The sequence below is a fragment of the Cynoglossus semilaevis genome, chromosome 8 (assembly GCF_000523025.1).
Source record: "Cynoglossus semilaevis isolate Cse_v1.0 chromosome 8, Cse_v1.0, whole genome shotgun sequence".
Classification (NCBI taxonomy): domain Eukaryota; kingdom Metazoa; phylum Chordata; class Actinopteri; order Pleuronectiformes; family Cynoglossidae; genus Cynoglossus; species Cynoglossus semilaevis.
The window spans coordinates 18,133,959-18,155,573 of NC_024314.1; the positions used below are offsets into that span (position 1 = coordinate 18,133,959).

Here is a 21,615-nt window from a genome sequence, read left to right on the forward strand (position 1 = left end):
AAGAGAGAATCGACCATGTTTCCATCACGCTGAAGGACGGCGTTAGTGAAAAGACGACGATGGTGAAGTGAAGCCAGCGCTTAAAGAAACGTGACGGTCAGCAGAAATGCAATGAGCAAGACGATGAGTGCAAGGAACAAACATAAAAAAATGAAGGGGCAGTGGTTTAGTGGGCTGAACATGTAACTAAATTATTATAAAAATAAATAATTAAATATAATATATATTAAAAAAATAACTTATTTGTTTTTCTTTTTTTAATTCAATTTGATAATAATAAATACAAAATTTCAATCTGATTAATCATGGGCAGCTGTAGAATAATCACAATTAGTCATGATTAATCGCGATCGTGATTAATCACGATCATAATGAATCACAATCAATCATGACTAATCAAGATATATCCACATTCCTAAAAATAATTTCCCTGGATATTCCTTGAACAGAAATACATAACAGTTAGACGTATGTGTTTTTCCCACAGTGTGTTCAAATAACGGCACGTGTATTGACTGTGTATTCGCGCAAATATAAACTGATGGACAGTGGAACTATTGGATACACAGTTCGCGTCATTCAAAATATTGTATTGTATATTCAAGGTAACAGCCCTAAGATAAAGAAGGCAACATTTCACCTAAGGATTGGTGTTGGATTATATAAAGAAAACATGACCAAACACAGGAAGCATGTGCTGAGGCTTGTGTCACGAGGTAAAAAGTCAATATCAGCTCTTAAGTTCACCTTGTGATTTTACACATGAAAAGCCTGGAGTTTTGCACTCAGACAATATTTGTTTTAATGAGTCACAGTTAAGTCCAAATAACTGATGCTCACAAGGCAGGAACATGGAAATGTATCTCTTTAGTTTATCAGTGAACTCTGTCTACTAAAAACTCTACCATTAACACTGAAACACTAATTTGTGGAAATAATTATTTTTGAAGACCAGCTGCGTCAAAGCAGGTCTTGTGTCCACTGAAGTGTATAAAATGTGTGTTTGACAGCTGACGACGGCTGCAGGCATTTCTAACTGTCACGTTCACACCTCTGTCCACAGCTATTATCACCTCTGATAGAAATAGTTCCTGTTCCTCAGGATGTTGTATGCTTAGATGATGAGTGGGTATGTTTGCTGAGGGTGTGAACAGAACTAGACTAGACTGGACTGGACTGGACTGGACTGGACTGGACAGGGACAGGCACAGCATGAGCACATCTCCAGGACAGCTGAAGAGAGGGGGCGCCAGAGAGCATGCATTAGTAAGTCTGACCTAAGCTGCGGATGTCTATGGTGATGTCCACATGGCCGTGCTCTGCACTATGGTACATGGCCTCTCTCAGGGCTCTCAGTTTGGCCTTTCCTGTTCGCAACGTCCCGCCACTGTTGGCATGCAGCGACAGTCTCTTCTCCCCGGGGTCTGAACCCTCGGCCAAGATCTCCTCCAGGGACAGGACGTCGCCCTTCTCCTTCTCAGGATGGGACAGCAGCTTTCGAAAGACATTCCTGAAGGATGGTAGAAGAGTAGGGATCAGAATTGGAATCAGAAAGACTTTATGGACTTCCTGTTGAAAACATGTACAATAAGTTAGGACAAGTCTGTAGTATTTAGAAAAACAGGAACACAAGGAGCCAGATAATGTTTAGGTTAAGACCAGAAAAAGCTACTAGTTAGCTAAAAGAAAAAGCTAAAGAAATCGTTAGCCCAGGAATAACAAAAGAGAGGATACACAAGATTATAGTTAGCTCGAAAGAAGAAAGACAAAGTTTTCTCAGAAGTAGTCCAATGGTTTCAGAAATAATAGCATAAATAGCCATAATTTAGCCAAGAAGATAGCCAGCAGAAAAGGAAAAGGTGGAAATAAAAGCCACATTTTCTGACATAACAAAACCTGGCACAAAAAGAGAGAAGAAAGTAATTTCTTATGATTCTTCTAATTCTCAGTTCATTAATAATTCATTACAAATAAAGGGAAAAAAAGTCGCAAAGGATTAAAGTTAACACACTTTATCCCTTTAGTTTACCGACGTCCTTGTAAATACCTCAAAGATGAAGCTCAGAAAAGGTAGAGGAGCCGTTAGTTGACACTGTAGTGACACATACGTTTCTTAACATTAATTATTGGTCTGCGGCATCGTCTTCGTCGCCCTGCTGTGACTGCAGTGGCATTAGTGCTGCATCCTGCTCTGTCCCCACTCCCCCACATCAACATCTTCATCATCACCAACTGTGAGCTGAATGTTAATGGTTTTTATCTCACTCTGCTGCAGGGAGATGATGTCAAACTGAAGCTCTGACTGTTACTGAGGAGACCGCAGTGTGTTTTTGTCTGCGCTGCCCCGAGATATCTGTCACTGCTGCAAAAAGTAAATCTAAGTGCAGGGCTCGGGAGAGGCTCCGGGAGCCATGATCCAGACCTAATAATTCAAGACAGATTTAGTGAAAGAAAATATGACAACAAAAGGTCAAAAGATGATGGAGAAACACAGGAGAGGGACCAGAGGTGATGACAGGAAATCCTTACAGTGACAGGTGAGTGGAAAATGTCCCACAAGTCGCTAAGATGGCCAAAATGTTGTGCAGAGTACTGGGGTTTCCAGGATAAAGCTAAAGGTATGGAAGGAAATGGCTGAGAGGAAGGTGTCAGTAAATAGAAAAAGTTAGCTTTAAGTTAAAGAGAAATATTGGCCAAGAATTACTCAATGCTAGAAAACAAATGTTAGCCAAAAATTACTTAACGCTAAACAAAAACATTAGCCAGAAATTACTTAACGCTAGACAGAAACTTTAGCAAAAAATTACACTAGGCAAGAAAAAAACATTAGCCAAAAGCTAGACCTAAAAATAGCTAAAACAATTATTTTAATGTCTGTAATAATTTAAGCTACAGATTAAAGTCCCAGTCCAAATATTTTACCCAATCTGTGGAACTCTTACCTGTGACCGTGTGCTGCTGCCAGGCTGTAGGAGTTCATGTCGCCCAGTGGAGCCGAGGAGATACCGTTTCTACACATGGTCCCAATCATGGGGTCAGCTCCTCTTTCCAACAGCAAACTCACCAACTCAAAGTTTCCTGAGTAGAAGAAAAACAAAATGAATTGAAATCCGTGCTAGCTATCCCGGACTAGCTTTGGTAAATGATACAGAAACCCGGACTAGCTTTGGTAAATGATACAGTCGGTAACCTGGTGCTTGGAGTGCTGTATCTAACAGACCTCAGTGGACACAGGGTGTGCATGATATAATGCAAAATATATGTCACAAAACGTAGCGGTGTGTTTTTTCTACCTGTGGCTTAATCACAGGCTCCAACAGTCTGCTTAAGTAAATGTGACCGTGAAGTACAAACAATCAGGAGACAGAAAATGAGCCTGAACAAAATTATCCTTCACTTGGAAACTATTCATTAAGAAAATTAGCTCTGGGATTGAGCTCCTTGTTTCATCTGCATTATTTATAAACCAAAGCAGCGGAATATTAAAAGTGCTCACTTTGTGTGATTGTCTCTTTGAATCGTTTTCCTGCAGTAGTACAGCAGATAACACTTTCCTAACACCGTGTCCAGCTTCACTGTAGGTGTGTTTCCACCTTGGAACCAACTGATGTGTGAGAGAGGAGCAAATGTGAAATTCTCCTTCATCTTCAGCTTCCTGGCAGACACCTGGAGGTGGGGTGTGAAATTCTGTCGAGTTTTAAGTCTGACTGTAGCGCCAGGTTTTTGTTAAAGTCGGTGAAAACTACCACAAACTACGATGCTGCCACCATCTGATCTTACAGTGGAAGTCACGTTCATTATGTTGATTAATGACATGTTTTTATGCCAGATTAATCAGATGTGCTATGAAGGTTGTTCAGATTTCACTTAACTGGTCCGAAAACGATTATTTGTTTACCCAGGCCCAGCTGAGAGGAAACTGAAACTAGAAGATCATTGTATTTGTGACCTTTTGTTTGGTGGTGGACTGTGGTTTTTTTAAGATGTGCAATGGGCCAGACCCTGCCCAGTGGTGGGAGAGTACTACATCAGGACTTTGAAATACTTGGGTAATTCTTTTTTGACCTTCTGCTGACTGTTGCCTTTGGCTAATACTTGCCGACCCGATGTATCAATAACTTCAGGACTGATGATTTGTTTTGTGGGATTTTTATTTTTTTACCTGCGGCTGAAGCCAGCTGCAGCGGCGTCTCCGTGTAGTTCTCAGCCCCATCCTGCAGGGCGCCCTCCACGTTTGCTCTGTTATCCAGAAGCAGCTGCAGAGAGAAATGTAAAGTACTTTTGTTAAGCTCTGGACACAGCTCTTCCTTATCGGGTTTGGGCTGTATATGGAGACAGAGTTGGGGTTCCCTGAGAATGACGTCGTGGTTGAGAAGAAACAACAAACGAGGAAGGTTTCTTTATCTTATGTCTGGTTTGTTTAGCTGGCGCAGATGAATAATTGAAGCAAATCCAGAAGTGGTGATGCTGATCAGGCTCAGAGCTCACGTAGTCACTGACACTGAGTATTAAATGTTCAAAAATGAACAAAATACTGAAAATGGTGTAATCTGCGAGCGGGCGGAGCATCAGGTCGACTGAGCTTTGGTTTCGCCTCGGGATTTCTACCTCTGCTGCTCTGGGACTTATCTTTCACCTCAGTTAGAGCCTGGAAACCGTGTGACTCATCCACATACATCCAGAGAACCTACATTATTAAAGGGATATTTCATGTATTTTTGATGGGTATTTGTAGGACGTAGTGACACAGTAATCAGTGCTGACTTCACTCTATGTAATATATGAACCATAGGCCGTTGGGAAACCATGTCTCCCTGTAGGAACATGAGGAAGAGAATCTAATATTGGCCCTTTGATAACAGCCTCCTTTAAAAATATACACCATCTTAAGTTGAAGTTGTGTTCAGTTTATTTGTATATTCCTGTTTCATCATTTAAACGACTTTTGTCACTGAAAAATAAAGTTTAGCGATGGCTCACTCACTACTCCAAAATCCATAGAGAGAAGTAAACAACATGTTCCTAGAATAGTCAAAATTATAGAACAAAATAAAGTATTCTACTCTTTCTTAAAAGCTTGTCTCTAATTTTTCTTCTCAGAAATGTTTATTCACATTTAATCATTTCCTTTTTTTAGCTAACCTTTAGCATCTGCGTTAGCGCTCAGGTTTAATCATGGCTACCTTCAACTGTAGCTGTCTTACAAATTGTGCTGATGTAACTTTTGTCTGCCTTTTCTGACTTGTCCTGCAACCGCATTGTAGTACTTCAATGCCACTCCTGACCTTGTCCTATCTTAGCATTGCTTTCCTCATCTTAAATGCTTTAAAACGCTGTAGTAACTACAACACTGCCATTGTTTTTTCTTCCTGAAAATGTGTACGAGCACGGTCCGATTCCATCGCTTTAATATCCATCTTTCACAGACACTATTGATTCAATGTGATATGTCCATCTTTTTCCTTTATCAACCCAACCTGCTGCGCATCTCTCAAAGCTCTATTTCTCTGTTATGTCACACTACACTCACACTGGTTAGTTGGTACAGAAAAAGAAGAAACCATAAAAGGTTAACGAGACGGTCATTCTGTAAATGTCACTACCTGCACGACAGGGACGTGTCCATGTAAGACGGCGAAAGTGAGTGGTGTCCCATGGCGTGTGTCAGGGTAAACTGAGGGGTGCTTGTTTACTGAGCTGGGCACCTGGGAAGTTATAGGTGAAGTCGAGGGAGAAAGAGATTTTCTGTTTATTGAATACATGGAATATTTAGGTTAGATGTGCGGGGGTGGGTGGGGAGGAAGAGAAGGAAAGCAGGACGAGGAAGAAAAGTTTTGAGCCTGAGAGAAAAAAAGCCCTTGGCTCCACCTCAGCATGAGTCAGTCAATGCGAGTCTGTCACAGTCAGATCTGGCCTTGCTTTGTACTGTCTGCTGCCCAGATCCATTGCTTTTTTTTTTCAAAGCAGGGAAATTGAAGCCATAGAGAAAAGACAACAGTGGTAAAGATGCTTTGAAAGAGGGCGTTGCTGAGTCACCAAGAGTAGCAGCAGCAGCAACAACAGAAGCAGCAGCAACATCAGAGTGAAATCAAACTGACGTAAAGCCTAATGTGGTTATGTGGGCTTTTTTTTTTTAATTCGTCTTCATCACAGAGTAAATTAACAGAAATGACTTCTGAGCGCCACCCGGAGGGGAGTGATGTACAAACACAGAGCTCTGATGCTCAGCACCAGTGGGACTGTTATTGTTTTTTTGTTTTACTCGCCGATGAATTATTCATATATTTATGACGTTAGGCCGTTTCTGCACAAACAGACGGCAGAGACGACATCAATATTTCACAGGATAATGATTCTACAGTTGCTTTTTAACTAAAATGTTTGGGTAACCTAGAGAACCTCTTGTGTTTTCTGGATTTCCAGACACATTTGTTTTATTTTATTACCATCTCCTCAGCTAATTCGCAGCTAGTTTTGTGCTGACTTTTAGCACATTTTCATATTCTCACATTTTAAGATTCTTCTGACCAACAATTGCTTTTGCTTGAATCTCTTCTAGTCTTTTGTGTGCTATTTTTGTTATATTCCGAATTAGTCTGCAACTTTGTTTTGTTTTTAGGCATTGAACAAATCAAAAAGAATATGTAGTAAAAGTCTAAATTTTGGTTGAAAAAATATATATTATATAATTATATATATATAATTTATATATAAAATATATAAAATGTATAAATTCATATATGTATATACATATATACACATATATATGAGTACATATACGGTATATACAGTATATTATATATATTATATAATTTATTTTTATAACTAAAATTTATATTTTTTCTATAAATTCTTCACTCAGTAAACGTATACAGGTATGGTCCAGCCCTGCCCCATGGTTATGGTTAAGGTCTTAGGACCAGTGTGAGGAAGTTCATGCATCTTGTGCAAAACTGAATGGACACACACACACACACACATACAGATAAATAATTCATGTCGTACAAAGCACCACAGCACCATTTGGCCCCTACAGGACTGTAATGAACTAACTGCCTGCTCACAGGGACTATAACTGTGGCTGATTATTTTTTTATGAGTGTGGAGTAAAAACTCTTGTTACTGTGTAAAACCATGCCTGCTTATTGGCTGCGCGCATGCACTTTATTCAGTGTAACAAGCTGCCAGCTATGATACGGTATTGTTTAAACATTCTATGTTTTTTTCAAAACATTTTTTTTTTATGGTTTATCTACAGGTATTAAATAAGTTGAAATATATATATATATATATATAAACACATAATGTATAAAACTTAAAACACTTTCTCGTGGCATCAAATTTTAGCATTTTTTGTGTGTTGCAGTTGATATATTTTCATAGTGTATATGTTTTTGTGTTGTCATTAGAGTGGAGTTTTGTTTAGTTTTCAAGTGAACAGCAGGATTCCAAAGCCGAGATGAAAAGAAAAAAGAAAGAAGAGGAATTGGGAAAAAAATTAGCAACAAACACATAATTTTTAATGTCTCAGTTAAACAAAAAATGTAACACAAATGTAACATAAATGTATATCAAAAATTACGAACACGTATACAATGTCAGGTCGATGAAGACAAATGCAGTTTGTGTGACTCTGGAGACCTGCATTCTACACTGACCTCACTGTTGATGTCGGCGCCGGCGTCGAGCAGCATCTGAACCATGGCCTCATCACCGCGTACGCAGGCGTACATGAGCGGGGTCATTCCCTGCAGGAGGAGGAACGGGGAGGTCATGAGAAAACAGTCTTCCTGAAGAAGTTAGAACGCTAAATATATTTAGTGCTTCCATCACTGAAAACATAGAAAACTCAGCACGGTGATCAGCTGGAAAAACAATTTAGAAGCTCAGGGTTCAGTTAGTGTTTGTGTGGCCTTTTATGATTTATTTGGACTGGTACAATATTGTTATTATTGTTAATAATAATCATAATAAGTATAATAATAATGAATACCAGTAATAATAACAATATCAACTTTTGGGATTTATTGTGGCTCTGTCAAAGTGTGGGGCTGCATTTTGTCCTATTTTACACAACTATATCAACTATTGTTATTGTTTTTGTAACATCATTTTGTTAATGCTAAGTTCTCAAATACATATCTCAGTCCCAACTTTAAGCCAATGTTGTGCAACCCTAGGTCATGGTTTAGCTTTATTCTTTTACACTTCTACACTTCTTTTTTTTATCCAAATTTTTTGAATACATTTGCTTACATTAAGCTGTGTTTCTGGATTTCAAACTATTTCATGTCAAATAGTTTTGCTAAATCTAACCTGTTTCTATAATCAGGCTAACTGTCTGCCCTCAAAGCTCCAAAAACTGGAGATTTACATACATTTGTATTACATAACCACTAAAACGAAAACACTAAAGGAACGTGTTAAAGCACAATGCATTTCTATAGAATGCATTTATACTGCAATGTCAAGTAGAGCAGAAATAAAATATTCTATATTATTAAATCTGACTCTCCTGCTGTGAAACCAGACCAGAATCATATGTCTGAGTCTTTTACATCCGACAAAGGCCTCTTTAATCCACCTCTGTGATGTCACACCACAGCCGTTAACGTTGAAGATCCCAACGCGGTGATTCACTCCTAAATATTTCCTGCCCAACGATTTATTTAATCAGCTCTCAGCAGCAGGCTGACGGACAATGAGCATCATCAGGATCATGATGAGGTCAGGTGCCTCTCAGCCACAGTGACAGGCAGCACATTTGGGCTTTATTGTTCCTATAATGTCATCTGGTTCCTCTGTGAGAAAATAAAGCCTGTGGGTCAGCGCGGCTTGTTAAAGGTGTGACGCAGATAGATGGGAGGAGACGGTCGATAACGCCAGGCTGTATGTAGGTGATGCTAAACTGAGGCTCCCTGAATTCATGAAAATAAATAAAATCTCAATGTTTTTATACCCCAGTGACTCCTCCAGGACATGTATTATAGCAAATACACTTCCTGTTGTTGTGTATTTGAAAGATATACTGACACACAGTCAGTGTTGATATCATTTTAGATGAGATATGACATGGCTGCCAGAGGGGAGACAGGACAAATAAAGGTTTATGTCCACCTCACTAAAGGCTGGTCCAAACAACAAAGCACTCCCCTCTTAACACATTCATCACTATTTCTAACAAAAAAACTCCACTGTACTTCATTTTAAATATTGTCATTTCTACAAAATGAAAATACAACTTCAAATCAGTGCCATTTGGCTGTGGAAACATTAAAGATGATATTGAAAATGCCTTTCATTTGCCTTGCTGCACCTGCAATAGTTCCTATAAAAAGCAGAGCCTGTGTAGCTGCAACCTTAAAGTGTAGGGCAGTGATCATCAACTGACGGCCTGTGGACCAAATGCAGTCCACCAAATTGTGAAATTTGGTCCCCAACTGGATTGATCAAATGATAATGTAAGACAAAAATGTATTTCTAAATGTATTTCTAAATGTTTTCAATGATTTCCTATTCTTCATTTGTGGATAATAATAGAAAAAAGTACAGGTGTCTGGTGCGGCAAAACCTGAGCTAACGCTTTACGAGTTGCCCTGACGGCAACTTCAGCTTTGAAAAAAAGGATTTCCTGCAGATCTGAAGTCACACGATGACTTTCTCTGAGCATAGAATAAATACGTTGACTCATATAGTTAACAAAACCCTACAATAAAATGCATTTTCTTAATTAGAAGCAATCTGTGTACAGCATATGTGTTGAGAGGGTTGTGCTGCCAGGTAGTACTCCCTAATAGGACACATTTACGCTGAATGACTGCTCACACAGTATCTGAGTAGGTATTAATGCAGGATTGTGTGTGTGAGTTACAGTGCGTGTGTGTGTGTGTGTGTGTGTGTCAGACCTTTTCACTCATGCTGTTAATGCCATCCGGTCCCAGCAGGTTCACTGCCTGCTTGACCAGGTCTGTGCGTCCACAGTTGAGCATTCTAAACCCCAGGTCCTGCAGGAATTTGGCCTCAGTGGAGGCTGCGTCCAATTTCCTGGTGGCACAGAAACAATCCTCGGCTCTTCATACGGAAGAAAGAAAATAGAAAACTTTATTTGTAAATATACTTTTAAAATACTGTATTTCCCAGACTATAAGTCGCACTTTTTTCATCCTTTGGCTGGGTTTGCGACTTATACTCAGGTGCAACTTATACAGTTTATATTGAAATATATACATTTTTGTTATTTATACACTGACAACCGCTAGAGGGCACTGGTGCGACTAATACTGCGGAGAGACTTATAGTCCAGAAAATATGGTAGTCAACATGGCGTTTACTGTAGCAAGACTTGACAAGGAAAAACCACAAAGGCCAGTAAACAAATTAAAAAAATATATTTTACATTTCTGCTTCAGACAAAACAGTGAAAAGAATTCACTCACTTTATTTGTCGAGGTTCACAGTCCACTCCGGGGAGCAGCAACCTGGCCGCCTGCCTGACATCATCACTATCCACGGAGAAGCTTCGTCGATGCTCAGTGTGGGCGACGGCGACGCGGATCCACTCCATCAGCGGCGGCAGTACCAGAAAGGGCCTGTAGGGGAGAGAAACAGATGAAAAATCCACTGTGATTGAAGAAGAATCTTGAAGAATAATTATAAAAATTGAATTTTTTGTAAAAAAATGTTGTTTGTAAAACGAGGTAAGAAAATTGGTGTAAGGTTTTGAAAGTGTTTCTGTGGTTTTGTAGTGAGGTATGTTTTTTAAAGTGGGCTCTCAGATGTTGGAGGTGCACAGCTCAGCCAAATACTGGGAAGTTGTATTTTATTTAGCCTTTATTTGGATTTTTTGTATATGATGAACAACCTCTATTTGCATTAATAAAACTTATGTTCAACCCTTTGGTAAACTTTAAGCATCATACAATGGTTAATTATAATGGAGATCAAACTAATTACTACACAGCCAGCCCAATAATAACCTTTTAAACCAATGGACCTTGGGTATATAAAAACGCCTCCTTAAGTCTTAAATGGGATCATTTCACGATATGGTTGTTAAACTATATCAAAAATCCATTAGTGATGTTCTCTCTGGAGCTACTCCTCCCACAGAACTTTAGGCATGGATACAATTAAAAAAAAAATTCTAAGTGAGCCATTAAATATTCTCAAGTCACTGCCTTAAACATGGCACCATCAAGTAAGTCTAAATGATAAAAGCCTGAAGGATTGATTTAGTGATTTATTTTCAAAGGGATTCCTGCATACTGTTCCAGTTTTCCGTCTGTAAGCCAGCGAGCGTGTGGCCCGTTAGCTCAGAGGCTTTCACGTTTCTATCGCACACTCAGAGCCTGTGAAATATTAAATATTGCAGCACCATCTACAGTAACTACAGCGTGTTCTCCAGGGACTGCGTCGTGTCTGTCATCCTGCGAGCACGTTTGAATTCGTTGCAGTGCTTTATTCCATCCTCGGAGGATAAGATTACAGCAGCGCAGAACTCACACTAATCAGCAATACGCTCTGCTGAGGCAGACGCAGCGAGTTAAAACTGGGAAAGGAAAGAAGCAAAACAACCCAAACTGAGGCAGGTGTTTACAGGAAGTCCCTGATCTCCAAACGCCGCTTTGAAAGAATTTCTGTTGGCGACGGGTTTCTGGATATTTTTGTTTATCAGACACAGACACAGATGAAAAACAGCTGATCATTACGTTCCTACTGTCTTCATCACACATCAATGTTGAAAACTACAGGACTAGATTCAAAAGTACTGTGTGTTTCTAACCACAGTACAGCTTTATTCTTTAAATAGGTTTCTGTGTGTACTGACACAGAATGTATTTTTTAAAACCAATATAACTGTTCAGTAAATAGATGTTTTATTTTTTGATTTACAGATGTGAATCTGAATTCCAACTAAAATAGAGACCAAAATAACAGAAAACAAAAGTCAATTCTCACCATGTACAAGAATTTAGCTTAGCTTAGCTGTTGTGTTTGTATTCAAATCATTGTCATACAAAATACACTGGTTAATATATGCAGACAACACAAGGCTTTGTTCATCTAAATCAGTAAGCTTCATTATCATTGACACCATATTGACACAACAATCAAAACTTCTACTGTACATTCACTAGCTAGCTAGCTAATCAAGATAAGCTAGGCTAATTTTTCTAATAAAACCTGGCCTACACTTGGGTGAGGAAAATAAATCTGGTAATTTTCAAGTTGATAAACTCAAATTTGATTATAAATCATTTTGGCCTTCTGCTCCACAGTGCCACCCAATTACACTATTGAAATTTTCCCCTGGCCTACGACCATACCAACCTGGACACGCGATCTCGTCTGATCTCAAAAGCTAAGATCGCCTGTGTTGGGTTAAAAGCAGTTGTTATTCTATACTTTTTTTATATATAAATATAATTGCAGATTGTCTAGATATTGTCTAGTTGTTATTCTATACTTTTTTTTTTTTTATAATTGCAGATTGTCTAGATATTGTCCTCAGTGACATTTTCCTTCTGACAGAGAAAGACATTGTTTTTTCTCTTATCCTAAAGTTATACTTTTAGCAGAATACAAGTGTACTTTTACTACATGCACCATATAACGAAGAGTAATTCTGACTCAATCCCTTCCAGTCTTGATGATAATGATGATAACAATAGACCCCTGTCTGTGAAAAGCTTTTAAACCAATGACAATGAACCTCGGATGCATTAAAGAAGCCCCTTAAACAAAAGAATTAATGGGGATAATTTCACCTTATCCTGAGCAGATGATATTAAGAACCCATCAGTGACGTTCTCGTTGGAGATACTGCTCCCTCAAGAGCGATAGTCAGATATAATTTCACAGAAACTTAAAAATGAAGCTGGCATTTTTCAATGACGAGCAGCCTGGTTAATCAAACTCAATCAGTGGAGCGGCCTCTTATAATTCATTTACAGTGTTTAACTAACTCAGCAGAGTTGTTTTCAGTAGTTTTAAATGAAAAAAAACAACTGCATCTTGACAATTGATGTTTGTCAGGATTATTTAAGAAACAAGCCGAGGTTATACTGCATTTCTTTAACACTTTAACACTCAGTGATTTCTGGGCCTGTGCTTTAACTAAAGTCTGCTTTCACAAGAGAGATTAACTGCCGAAGGACTCGCTGTTAACGAAAAAAAAAAAAAAACTGGAGCTGATAGTAAAACTGGAGGCCACAGACAGACGCTGCATTTAAAAGTAAAAGTCCAGTCACTGAAGCTTTGGTCCAACATGGATCATATTGTAAAACGCATGCAAGTTATGGATACACAGCCCTGTCTCTTTTACAAAAACTATAAGTTGAAATTTTATAAAAATATTGGCCTGTATTGGACCATGCTCAAAATCCCAATACAAGTATAAAGCAACATAATCTAGTTCCCTGGTGGCAAAAAGGCAGATGACGGTTGGATGGTTAGGAGAGACGACACTGCCCTCTGCTGGAGTTTAACACCTCAGAGGAAGTGTCTTATGGTTAATGTTGCAGTGCATTTGCACTGATATTTTGAGTCACTTATTTTAACTGAGGACCTGCACAAGCAGAACAATAACGCCGCGTGTTCTTGTTTGTTTCTTACTAATTGCAGTGACCGCAGAGAATTTCTAAAGAACTAATTGTAATTGTAATGACCGCAGAGAATTTCTAAAGAACTAATAACTATGAGGCCAGAAGTAAAAAACTTCTAAGACAAATGTAAAAAACCCTCTATATTATATGATATTTATCTCCATCTATGTCTAAACTCCTCTGCAGTAGTTTTTCAATAGGATCATTTATTTTTTTGTAGCGCTCTGGAAATCTTGGACACCAGGTTAAAACCTCAACTCAAGTGTCTTTCAAATATTCTTTCAGTTCTGGGAAGATAAAAAAATCAGATATGTTTCCATGGTTTGCTTTTTATGATTAAACAAAAACCTGAACAAATAAAAGGTCGCTCAACACTTGAAGAAGACACAATAATGAAATGCCTGAGAGAACAGTCCAGTGAAAAAACACCTGCAGCATTTACGCCATCTGCCTGACAACTACATGACTCACCATCACACTGTACTGGTCCAGGGCACTGGTGACTGGACTGCTCCTGATTTTGGCATGGAGCAAAAAGGTCATGTTCATAAGACCATGACATTTTTTTTCGAGAAGACGTTTCTGTCAGAAGATTAAGGATGAAGACCACCCTAAGACTAATAAATGGGGAGTTGAGTAAAAAGGGACATTCTGGACAAACTGTTTTAAAGCACATTTGCTCATTTTCCACCTTGGAGAATATCTTTGTGAATATCTGCAGTATTTCTCTTCCTCAGGTGTGTACCGTAAGTCAAGTCCCACATTTTGCACCAAACAAACTGTGTTTTCCAGATCCTTCTCTTCTCCGCTGAACCTTTCAGCTGAATGTTAAACAGAGCGTTTCCTCTCCTGAGACCTGGTGAGCCTGCTGACATGTCACTCTCCCTGACATTCCTCTTTCTCCCAATGGTCATCAGGAGGAAGTTTTATCTCTCAGAGAACAGACCATCAGAATATTTGTCCGTGAGTCCATCCACAAGTGATTCCCTGCCTGGCTGTCCATCAATCAGCTCTGTGGAAATCTAGCTAACAATCTAAGGCTTATGTTCGATGCTAATTATGCGTACAGAGCCTTTGGTCACTCTAATTCATATGTTACTGGCATGATACGTTCATTATAGGCTTTAGATTCATACCCGCAGAAAATGGAGTGTTACCACCAAATGGGGGCAGTATTGCTCTTGCGCAACCGTAAAGAATAGAGAAGAAGACAACAACATGAATGTTGTTTTCCAGCAGGACAACTATGACGTAACTTTCCTGGCTGATAGGGACGGAGAAGTTATGAAGTTAACTTTTGGAAGGAAGGGTAAGGTCGCAAACTGTATTCAAGCCTGAAGACTTCTGCCCCCGGTGGAGGAATACCTCAACAAACTATGAATGGGAAATTGTGCGCAGTGACAAATAAAAATAGATATAGATTATATAGATTTTCATACGATGAGTGAGGAATCCCTCACAAATTCTAGAACCCAGGTTGAGATTTGAACCAATAACCTTCCCATTACTAGCCAATTGAGGGCAAGGACTGACTGTGTAAATGTAGGTCTAAGAATCTTCTAATCCTGGACCTTCAAAATCCTCTGGCCCTAACAGGAACCAGGGAATAATTATCCTTGTACATTTCAAAACAAAAAAAACTTTTTGGACTCACCTCTCAGTCTGTAAAGTGACTTTGGATGGCTCCACGTTGGGATTCTCCCATTCCATCTGTGGACAGTGCATGAAGTAACACAGCGTGTACAGCGCCTCAGGTTCCCAGTGTACCGTGGTGTTGGTCTTTTGGTGAACTGGAGTGCCATTGCCGGAGCTTTTGACGTGCAGCGGCTGCAGGTGGTGCATCGCCCGGGACACCAAATCACCTGGAAGATATTTTTATACTCAGTACCATCATCGCTTGTTATTTTGCTTTATTATCTGCAGGTACAAAAGAGACACACAAACACTGTGAACATCAGTGACGGGAGAGAGAGATTCATGGAGAGTCCACTCTCAGAGCACACATTCATTTCCTGCACCTCTGCCGTGACACAGGTACTTGAGGCACATCTGTAATGATTTGGAGACAATCCAGCTCATTCACACTGCCTCTGATTCACAGAACATAAAGCCAGCCTTCTCACACTCTGAGTGGGAACCCACAGCCTTGAAATGAAACCTTACACACAGATTTGCCTTTATTTTTTTTTTAAAACCTCTTTTTTTTGTTGCAGCTCTTTGCACTAGAGTTACTCACACACTGAGTCATGGGGATGTACAAAACCAGGGTTTTGTCAGAGGGCAGCCATCATTAAGGCTTTCAGACATTTTATTTATATTACATATATATGTATATAGTATATATATAAATAATATACATACATATATATATTAAAATATAAATAAAATGTCTGCAGCAACCTCCTCTACAGCATCCACTATCTACATATATAAAACACATATATACATACATAGACCGACACACATTTATATACAGTAAACATATACGTACATACATCACGTGTTTTTGATGTTTAGATAGGGGGGATTTTAATTTGATCAACTAATGGTATATTTATGGAGGACTGGAACAAATCAATTGGTTTTTACTTATTTTTAATGGGGAAAATGTAATCAAGATAAGAGCAGATCGACATAATAGTGCTGTTGTGGAACGGATTAATCTCGTATCTTGAAGCCCTACTGTACAAATGCACATACACATATAAACATATATACACATACATATATAAATACATATATACATATATACAGTATATATATATACACTATACACATATAATATGTACTGTATATGTACACATACATATATAAATACATGTATACATATATACACACAAAATATATACATTATATGTATATATACAAATACCTATATAAACATATATACACACATACATACACTATATACACATTGTATGTGTATATACAAATACATATATATTTACAAACATATGTATATATCTATATTTTCTGGATCCATGATTTGACAAAACTAGACAAATCAATAGACTGTAAGACCTGAATGTCGTTTCATAACGCCAACATCTATTATTCATCAACATATTAATATTAATGAGCAGATAATTAAAAGTCCTTTATTATAATGTAGCTTCAGAAAAAACTTCAACATTTTGATGAAGTAAATGAGTAAATAATGAAATCAATCAGGACATAATTTCTCTGAGAACATCTTGACAAATGGCTCTGGACTGTTTTTTTCCTCTTAAAAAAAACATCATTAGTCAGAATTGGCGTCACTAACGACCTCGAGGATAAACTGCTGCGGAGCTGCCAGAGAATTTTCCTCTTCTTCTGATGATGACTAAACGTCTGTCTCTGTCGAATTTAAGACTCTTTAAAACTTTTAACCTCCTACAATGTCAGAGAAAAAAAGGACTAGTCTGCTACCGTTCAAAGTCGGCTATTGCTTTGATTTCTGGTGAAAAGATCATGTTTCTAAGGGTAACACTTAGGCTCGATCTGATACTCGGGATCGGTCCGATATTGGTCCCGATTTCAGGATCGCTGGAGGAGACAAGAAGGTATCGGATAGCTATTGGTATGGGCAGATACTCCAAGTTGCAGCATCGTTGCAGCATGTGAGCTGCTGGTCTGAATATTAATAAGAGCAGAGATGGTGATGAAGATTAAGAAAACAAAACAAAAAAGGATTAAAAATGAAAAAAGCAGCCTACAATGTCAGGAGACTCTCCAGGAATCTCTCCAAGAACTGATGAGATTCCTCTGAGGTTTTGTAAGAACTTGCTGAGCAGAACCAGAGCTCGGTAAAAACCACAGTACATCAATAAATCATCAACTAGAAAAATCTTCCAACAGAGAAGACTCTAAAGCTGAGGTTGAACCACCTCGGGCCTGCCGCCAGTCCTGGCTCCTGGACAGGTTTTATGTTGTTGTGTTTTTTTTTATTCTTTTACTAAACACTGTTGACACATTATTAATTTAAAAACCTCTTCATTATTAATGATATTATTAAGTATTTATGCAACATTTCATTCAACTTTGAGTTTGAAGTCACAATAGAAAACAGGAAAAACAGTGTTTTGCTTAGTCACAGCTATGTATGTTACTAATTGCTAGCAATTTTGCCGTAGCACCTAATTTGGTATTTTGTTCCTCCGTTTCTCGATGTTTTTTTCTGACTTTGGTTCTGTCATCAGGTCATTCGTTCTTTTCTCCTCTGCTGTAATTATCTGAAAAACACTCCTGTGAGGATTATTATGCTTCATTTAATTTAAATTAATCACAGAGGACAGCTTAGAGTCGTTCTCTCTCCCAGCCAAATCTCATTGAAGGACGAGACGAAAAAAAAAAGTTCTCTCCAATTAAGAAAAGAAAATTGGAAAGTCTAAAAATGAAATGTCATATTTTGCTGCAGGATTCTACGTTCTAAAACTTTGCCAAAGCTTGACGTACAATGTTAAGACATTTTTCAGTCGTTCAAATTCCACTACCACCTGGTTCACATCTGGTTTTCATCAGACAATAATTCGTCCCACTAATGAGCAGTCCTCGGTGATGAACTTATAAGAGCACTGAATAAAATTCCTGGTACTTTTGTTGAAGCCCAAATATAGTCAGATAAAAAGTTCTTTAAATAACAATCATGTTTATTTTAGTTTGTTTTGTACTTATTTAATGACAATCAGCCTTACCTTATGATACTGATGTTCTCAGAAATGTCTCTATGGTGCTAGCTAGCTGGCTGTGCTAGTGCCGGTTTATACTGTATGTGTAAACAATATCACAAATGTATTAGAATTTATATTTTTTACTGTTGACCCTGAGAGGTCTGGGCACCTCTGGTTGAGAACCCTGGGTCTATATGATACTGATCTATTGAGTCTGTCATGGTGCGGTTTAATGCAGTGTATTTTTCCAACCTGGAGGTGCTTTTATTTTCAAAGTAAGGTCAGTCCGTCTCCTTCACACTAGTGCATCACCTACAGAGGCTCCTGTGACGCTGCATCACAAAATCCATTCACATTTTCATCACAAACTTTCAGTCCTCACCAGGCCCTCGAAACCCAGGAGTCAGAAAATGCAGCAGTAAATGACTCCCTCCTCCACGTCCTTCCCCTCCCCCCTCCTCCCCCGTAAATTTTCCTAGCTGTCTTCTCAGTGTACGTGAAGGTGAAGCCGGTCTCATTGCTGCACAGTGTGCCTAATTAGTTCAAATGATTCACCAGTTTTGGTGAAAACTTGCTTGATTATTTTCATTTAGCTCTGATTTTAATCAGATCCAAGCGTCTAGTGTTTGTGTTTCTGCAAATATCAGTGATTTTCTCCGTTCCGTGGATGTCTGGTGTCGAATCAAGGAGAAGCGGTACGTTTTAATCAGAGCTCTGATAGTTTTTTTTCAGTTTCAGGAGTCTCTGCTCGTTTTGTCTCAGGCTGATACTCGGTCCCTTCTGGGACCAGAATCCATCAAAAGAGCAGAGTTCGTAATGGAAAAGAGATGGATGACAAGCGGTACAATAGGATTCCTTTAGGTGAAGGTTTGATTCTTAATCCTTCTATTGAGTAAATGTTGAGAAAAGATCACTCGAATAACTCCCAGGGTTTTAACATTAAATAATCAGAGATTGTTGTTGTAAACAAAAAAAAGTATAGATTGACAATAAAGAAGTTGATGAAACATATCACAAAAATCTGCAAAGACCAAGGTTGAAGAGTTCTGTTAGGCAACTGGACGTGAAATTTTCTCAAAGGAGACGTTTCGCCTCATCATCCTAACGTCTTCAACAGAACTCTTCAACCTTGACCATGACCTGAATGACTTCATCGACGTGCAAAAGGGAATACATTCAAGAAAAATTCTTGCTGTAAGACAGAACCACTAGCCACTGCATCACTTTCTTGGTGGTACATTTCTACCACTGCCCCTTGTAACTCATTATGCTAGAATTGGGGCGACCCCACGTTTCATTAAAAGCACCACATGACGTCACAGATGATAAATGCCCTGCTGCTTTCCTCCCCACCTGTACGTCATAAAGGCCCCGGACGACCACACTGGGGGACATTTTAATCATCACTCTGGGTTACGACCCTCACAGAAGCTCCGCCTCTGGAGCAGGTTAGCAATTTCACAGCATCAACTAATCACAGCCAATTACAGGACATGTCACTGTGGACACAGGAGCCGAGGCCGATCCTTTTACCAGCACGTCTCAGGTTAAGATTAATCACATTTAATGAAAGATGTGGGAGGAAAATAAAGGCTGATCTTTTGTTCGAACAGACGGGCGCTACAGCGGCAGCCACTTGTGAGACCTGACGGTGGCAGCCCGCTGCTTTAATAATCCAGGATCACACCTTTATTCCAACCTGACAGGGACGCAGAGGGACCATCTGGAGCAGTGGGAGTTTACGAGATGAGCTGAAACAAAAGACTTTAATTATATCTGAGTTTCTTTCTTGCAGGCAAAAAAGAAAAAAAAAACGAGTGGGGAGGAGGAGGAGGAGTGTTAGCTGAACGATTACATTATTTAAGAGGAATGACAAGTATAAAAACTAAAAACTTTCAAAGCTGAAAGTTATTCAAAAGAAGGCTAAAATTAGCCTGAACACAACTCAGAATTAGCACGAAAACATCTTAAGGATAGACAATAAATATGCTAAAAATGAGCAGAGAGATACCGGATGATTAGCTAGATGTTATTTTGAATAGAGTACAAGCAAGTTTTAAGTAACAAATTACCCAAGAAAAAAGCTAACACCTGGCTAATATTGTAAAAGAGCTAAAAGTGGTAAATAAATAGATACATGATGTCAAAACAATTGTTCCTGAAAATAAGACAACTAAGCTAACAAGCTAAGCTAAAAAAAAGCTAAATATCAAATCTGATCTATTGCTTAACTTCTCAGTCAGCTTGATTGTCTTCCTTCTCTTTGCTAATGTTGACGGTTTATCAGCGTGAGCAAAAGAAGGTTTAATAATTGATTATCTACGATGATGTTTTCAGATGTTTTAAAGCAGCCTGTCGTGGTAACTATCACAGGATTGTTGCATCAGTGTGTGTGTGTGTGTGTCTGTGTGTGTGTGTGATGCAGAGAGTAGAAGTTTAGTGATGTTAGAAAAAAAAAAAAGAAAAGAACTATTACCATCTTGGCTAATGTACAGGGCTTATTCAGCCGCTGCATCACAGATCACTGTACGTCTGCAGGCAGGGATTTAAAAAAGCTTCACTTGAAGACAAACAGCAGAGAGTTTCCATCTGTTTCACCCCAGGATCCAGAGAGGAGGGAGCTTCACAGCCTTCTACTGAAATAGCTGCATTTTTTCATTTTCAAATCAAGCTCAGACTTACAGCCTCCACAGCAGGTGTGTTATTTTGGTGCACTTATTTTTAAGTAAATAACATTTTTGCAGCAACCTGTATCTGAAATTCACTAGGCAATTTACTCTTCTTTTTTTTTTTACCATTAGGAGTTTCATAACTGTGGACTGGACTAAAAATATGTTTGTTTTTCCCCACATTTTTAAGCAACTATAACAAATGATCCCAGAGATGGCTGGAATCAACCAGATATGTTTTTAAATATATTTTATTATAATACAAGTTGGCAATCGAAAATAGCATTAATTAAAAAATCAAAAGGATAAAATTGCCAAAGGTTTAAGGACCAAAAAAAAAATTATCTTACTAAACATTGATATTTAGCTAGTATTAGCTATAGCTTTGACAAGATTATCCATTACTTGGCCAAAAATATACCAAAGCTAGGTGAAAGTTACCAAAAGGAATACCTCTGAAACGAACCATCAACCAACAAAATTAGTTCAAGTCCAAGTCCACTGTGCCACTATGTCACACGGTTAATCTTCAGACTACACAAGTCCTCGTATTCTTATTTTCTGACCCACATGTGGTTGACTTCCTGACCAGACGGGGCAGCAAACAAATCTCTCAGTCACACGTATGAGTGGTGACAGCGCCATGACGCAAGATGCTGCAGAATATTATGAAATGTCTGTTTGGAGAAA

At 38.7% G+C, this 21,615-nt stretch overlaps 1 protein-coding gene across 1 annotated transcript in view; it reads right to left on the reverse strand.

The window, feature by feature from the left end:
- LOC103382584 (ankyrin repeat and BTB/POZ domain-containing protein BTBD11-A) overlaps window positions 1-21,615 on the reverse strand; it is a 48,782-nt gene that overhangs the window by 8,100 nt on the left and 19,067 nt on the right. The window contains exons 3-10 of the mRNA XM_017034785.2: window positions 15,259-15,466; window positions 10,437-10,589; window positions 9,906-10,071; window positions 7,659-7,748; window positions 5,604-5,705; window positions 4,163-4,256; window positions 2,943-3,078; window positions 1,278-1,510 (exon numbers count right to left, since the gene is read on the reverse strand). Of these exons, the coding sequence (XP_016890274.1) occupies window positions 1,278-1,510; window positions 2,943-3,078; window positions 4,163-4,256; window positions 5,604-5,705; window positions 7,659-7,748; window positions 9,906-10,071; window positions 10,437-10,589; window positions 15,259-15,446 (1,162 nt within the window). The 5' untranslated portion in view covers window positions 15,447-15,466. The remainder of the gene's footprint in view (window positions 1-1,277; window positions 1,511-2,942; window positions 3,079-4,162; window positions 4,257-5,603; window positions 5,706-7,658; window positions 7,749-9,905; window positions 10,072-10,436; window positions 10,590-15,258; window positions 15,467-21,615) is intronic.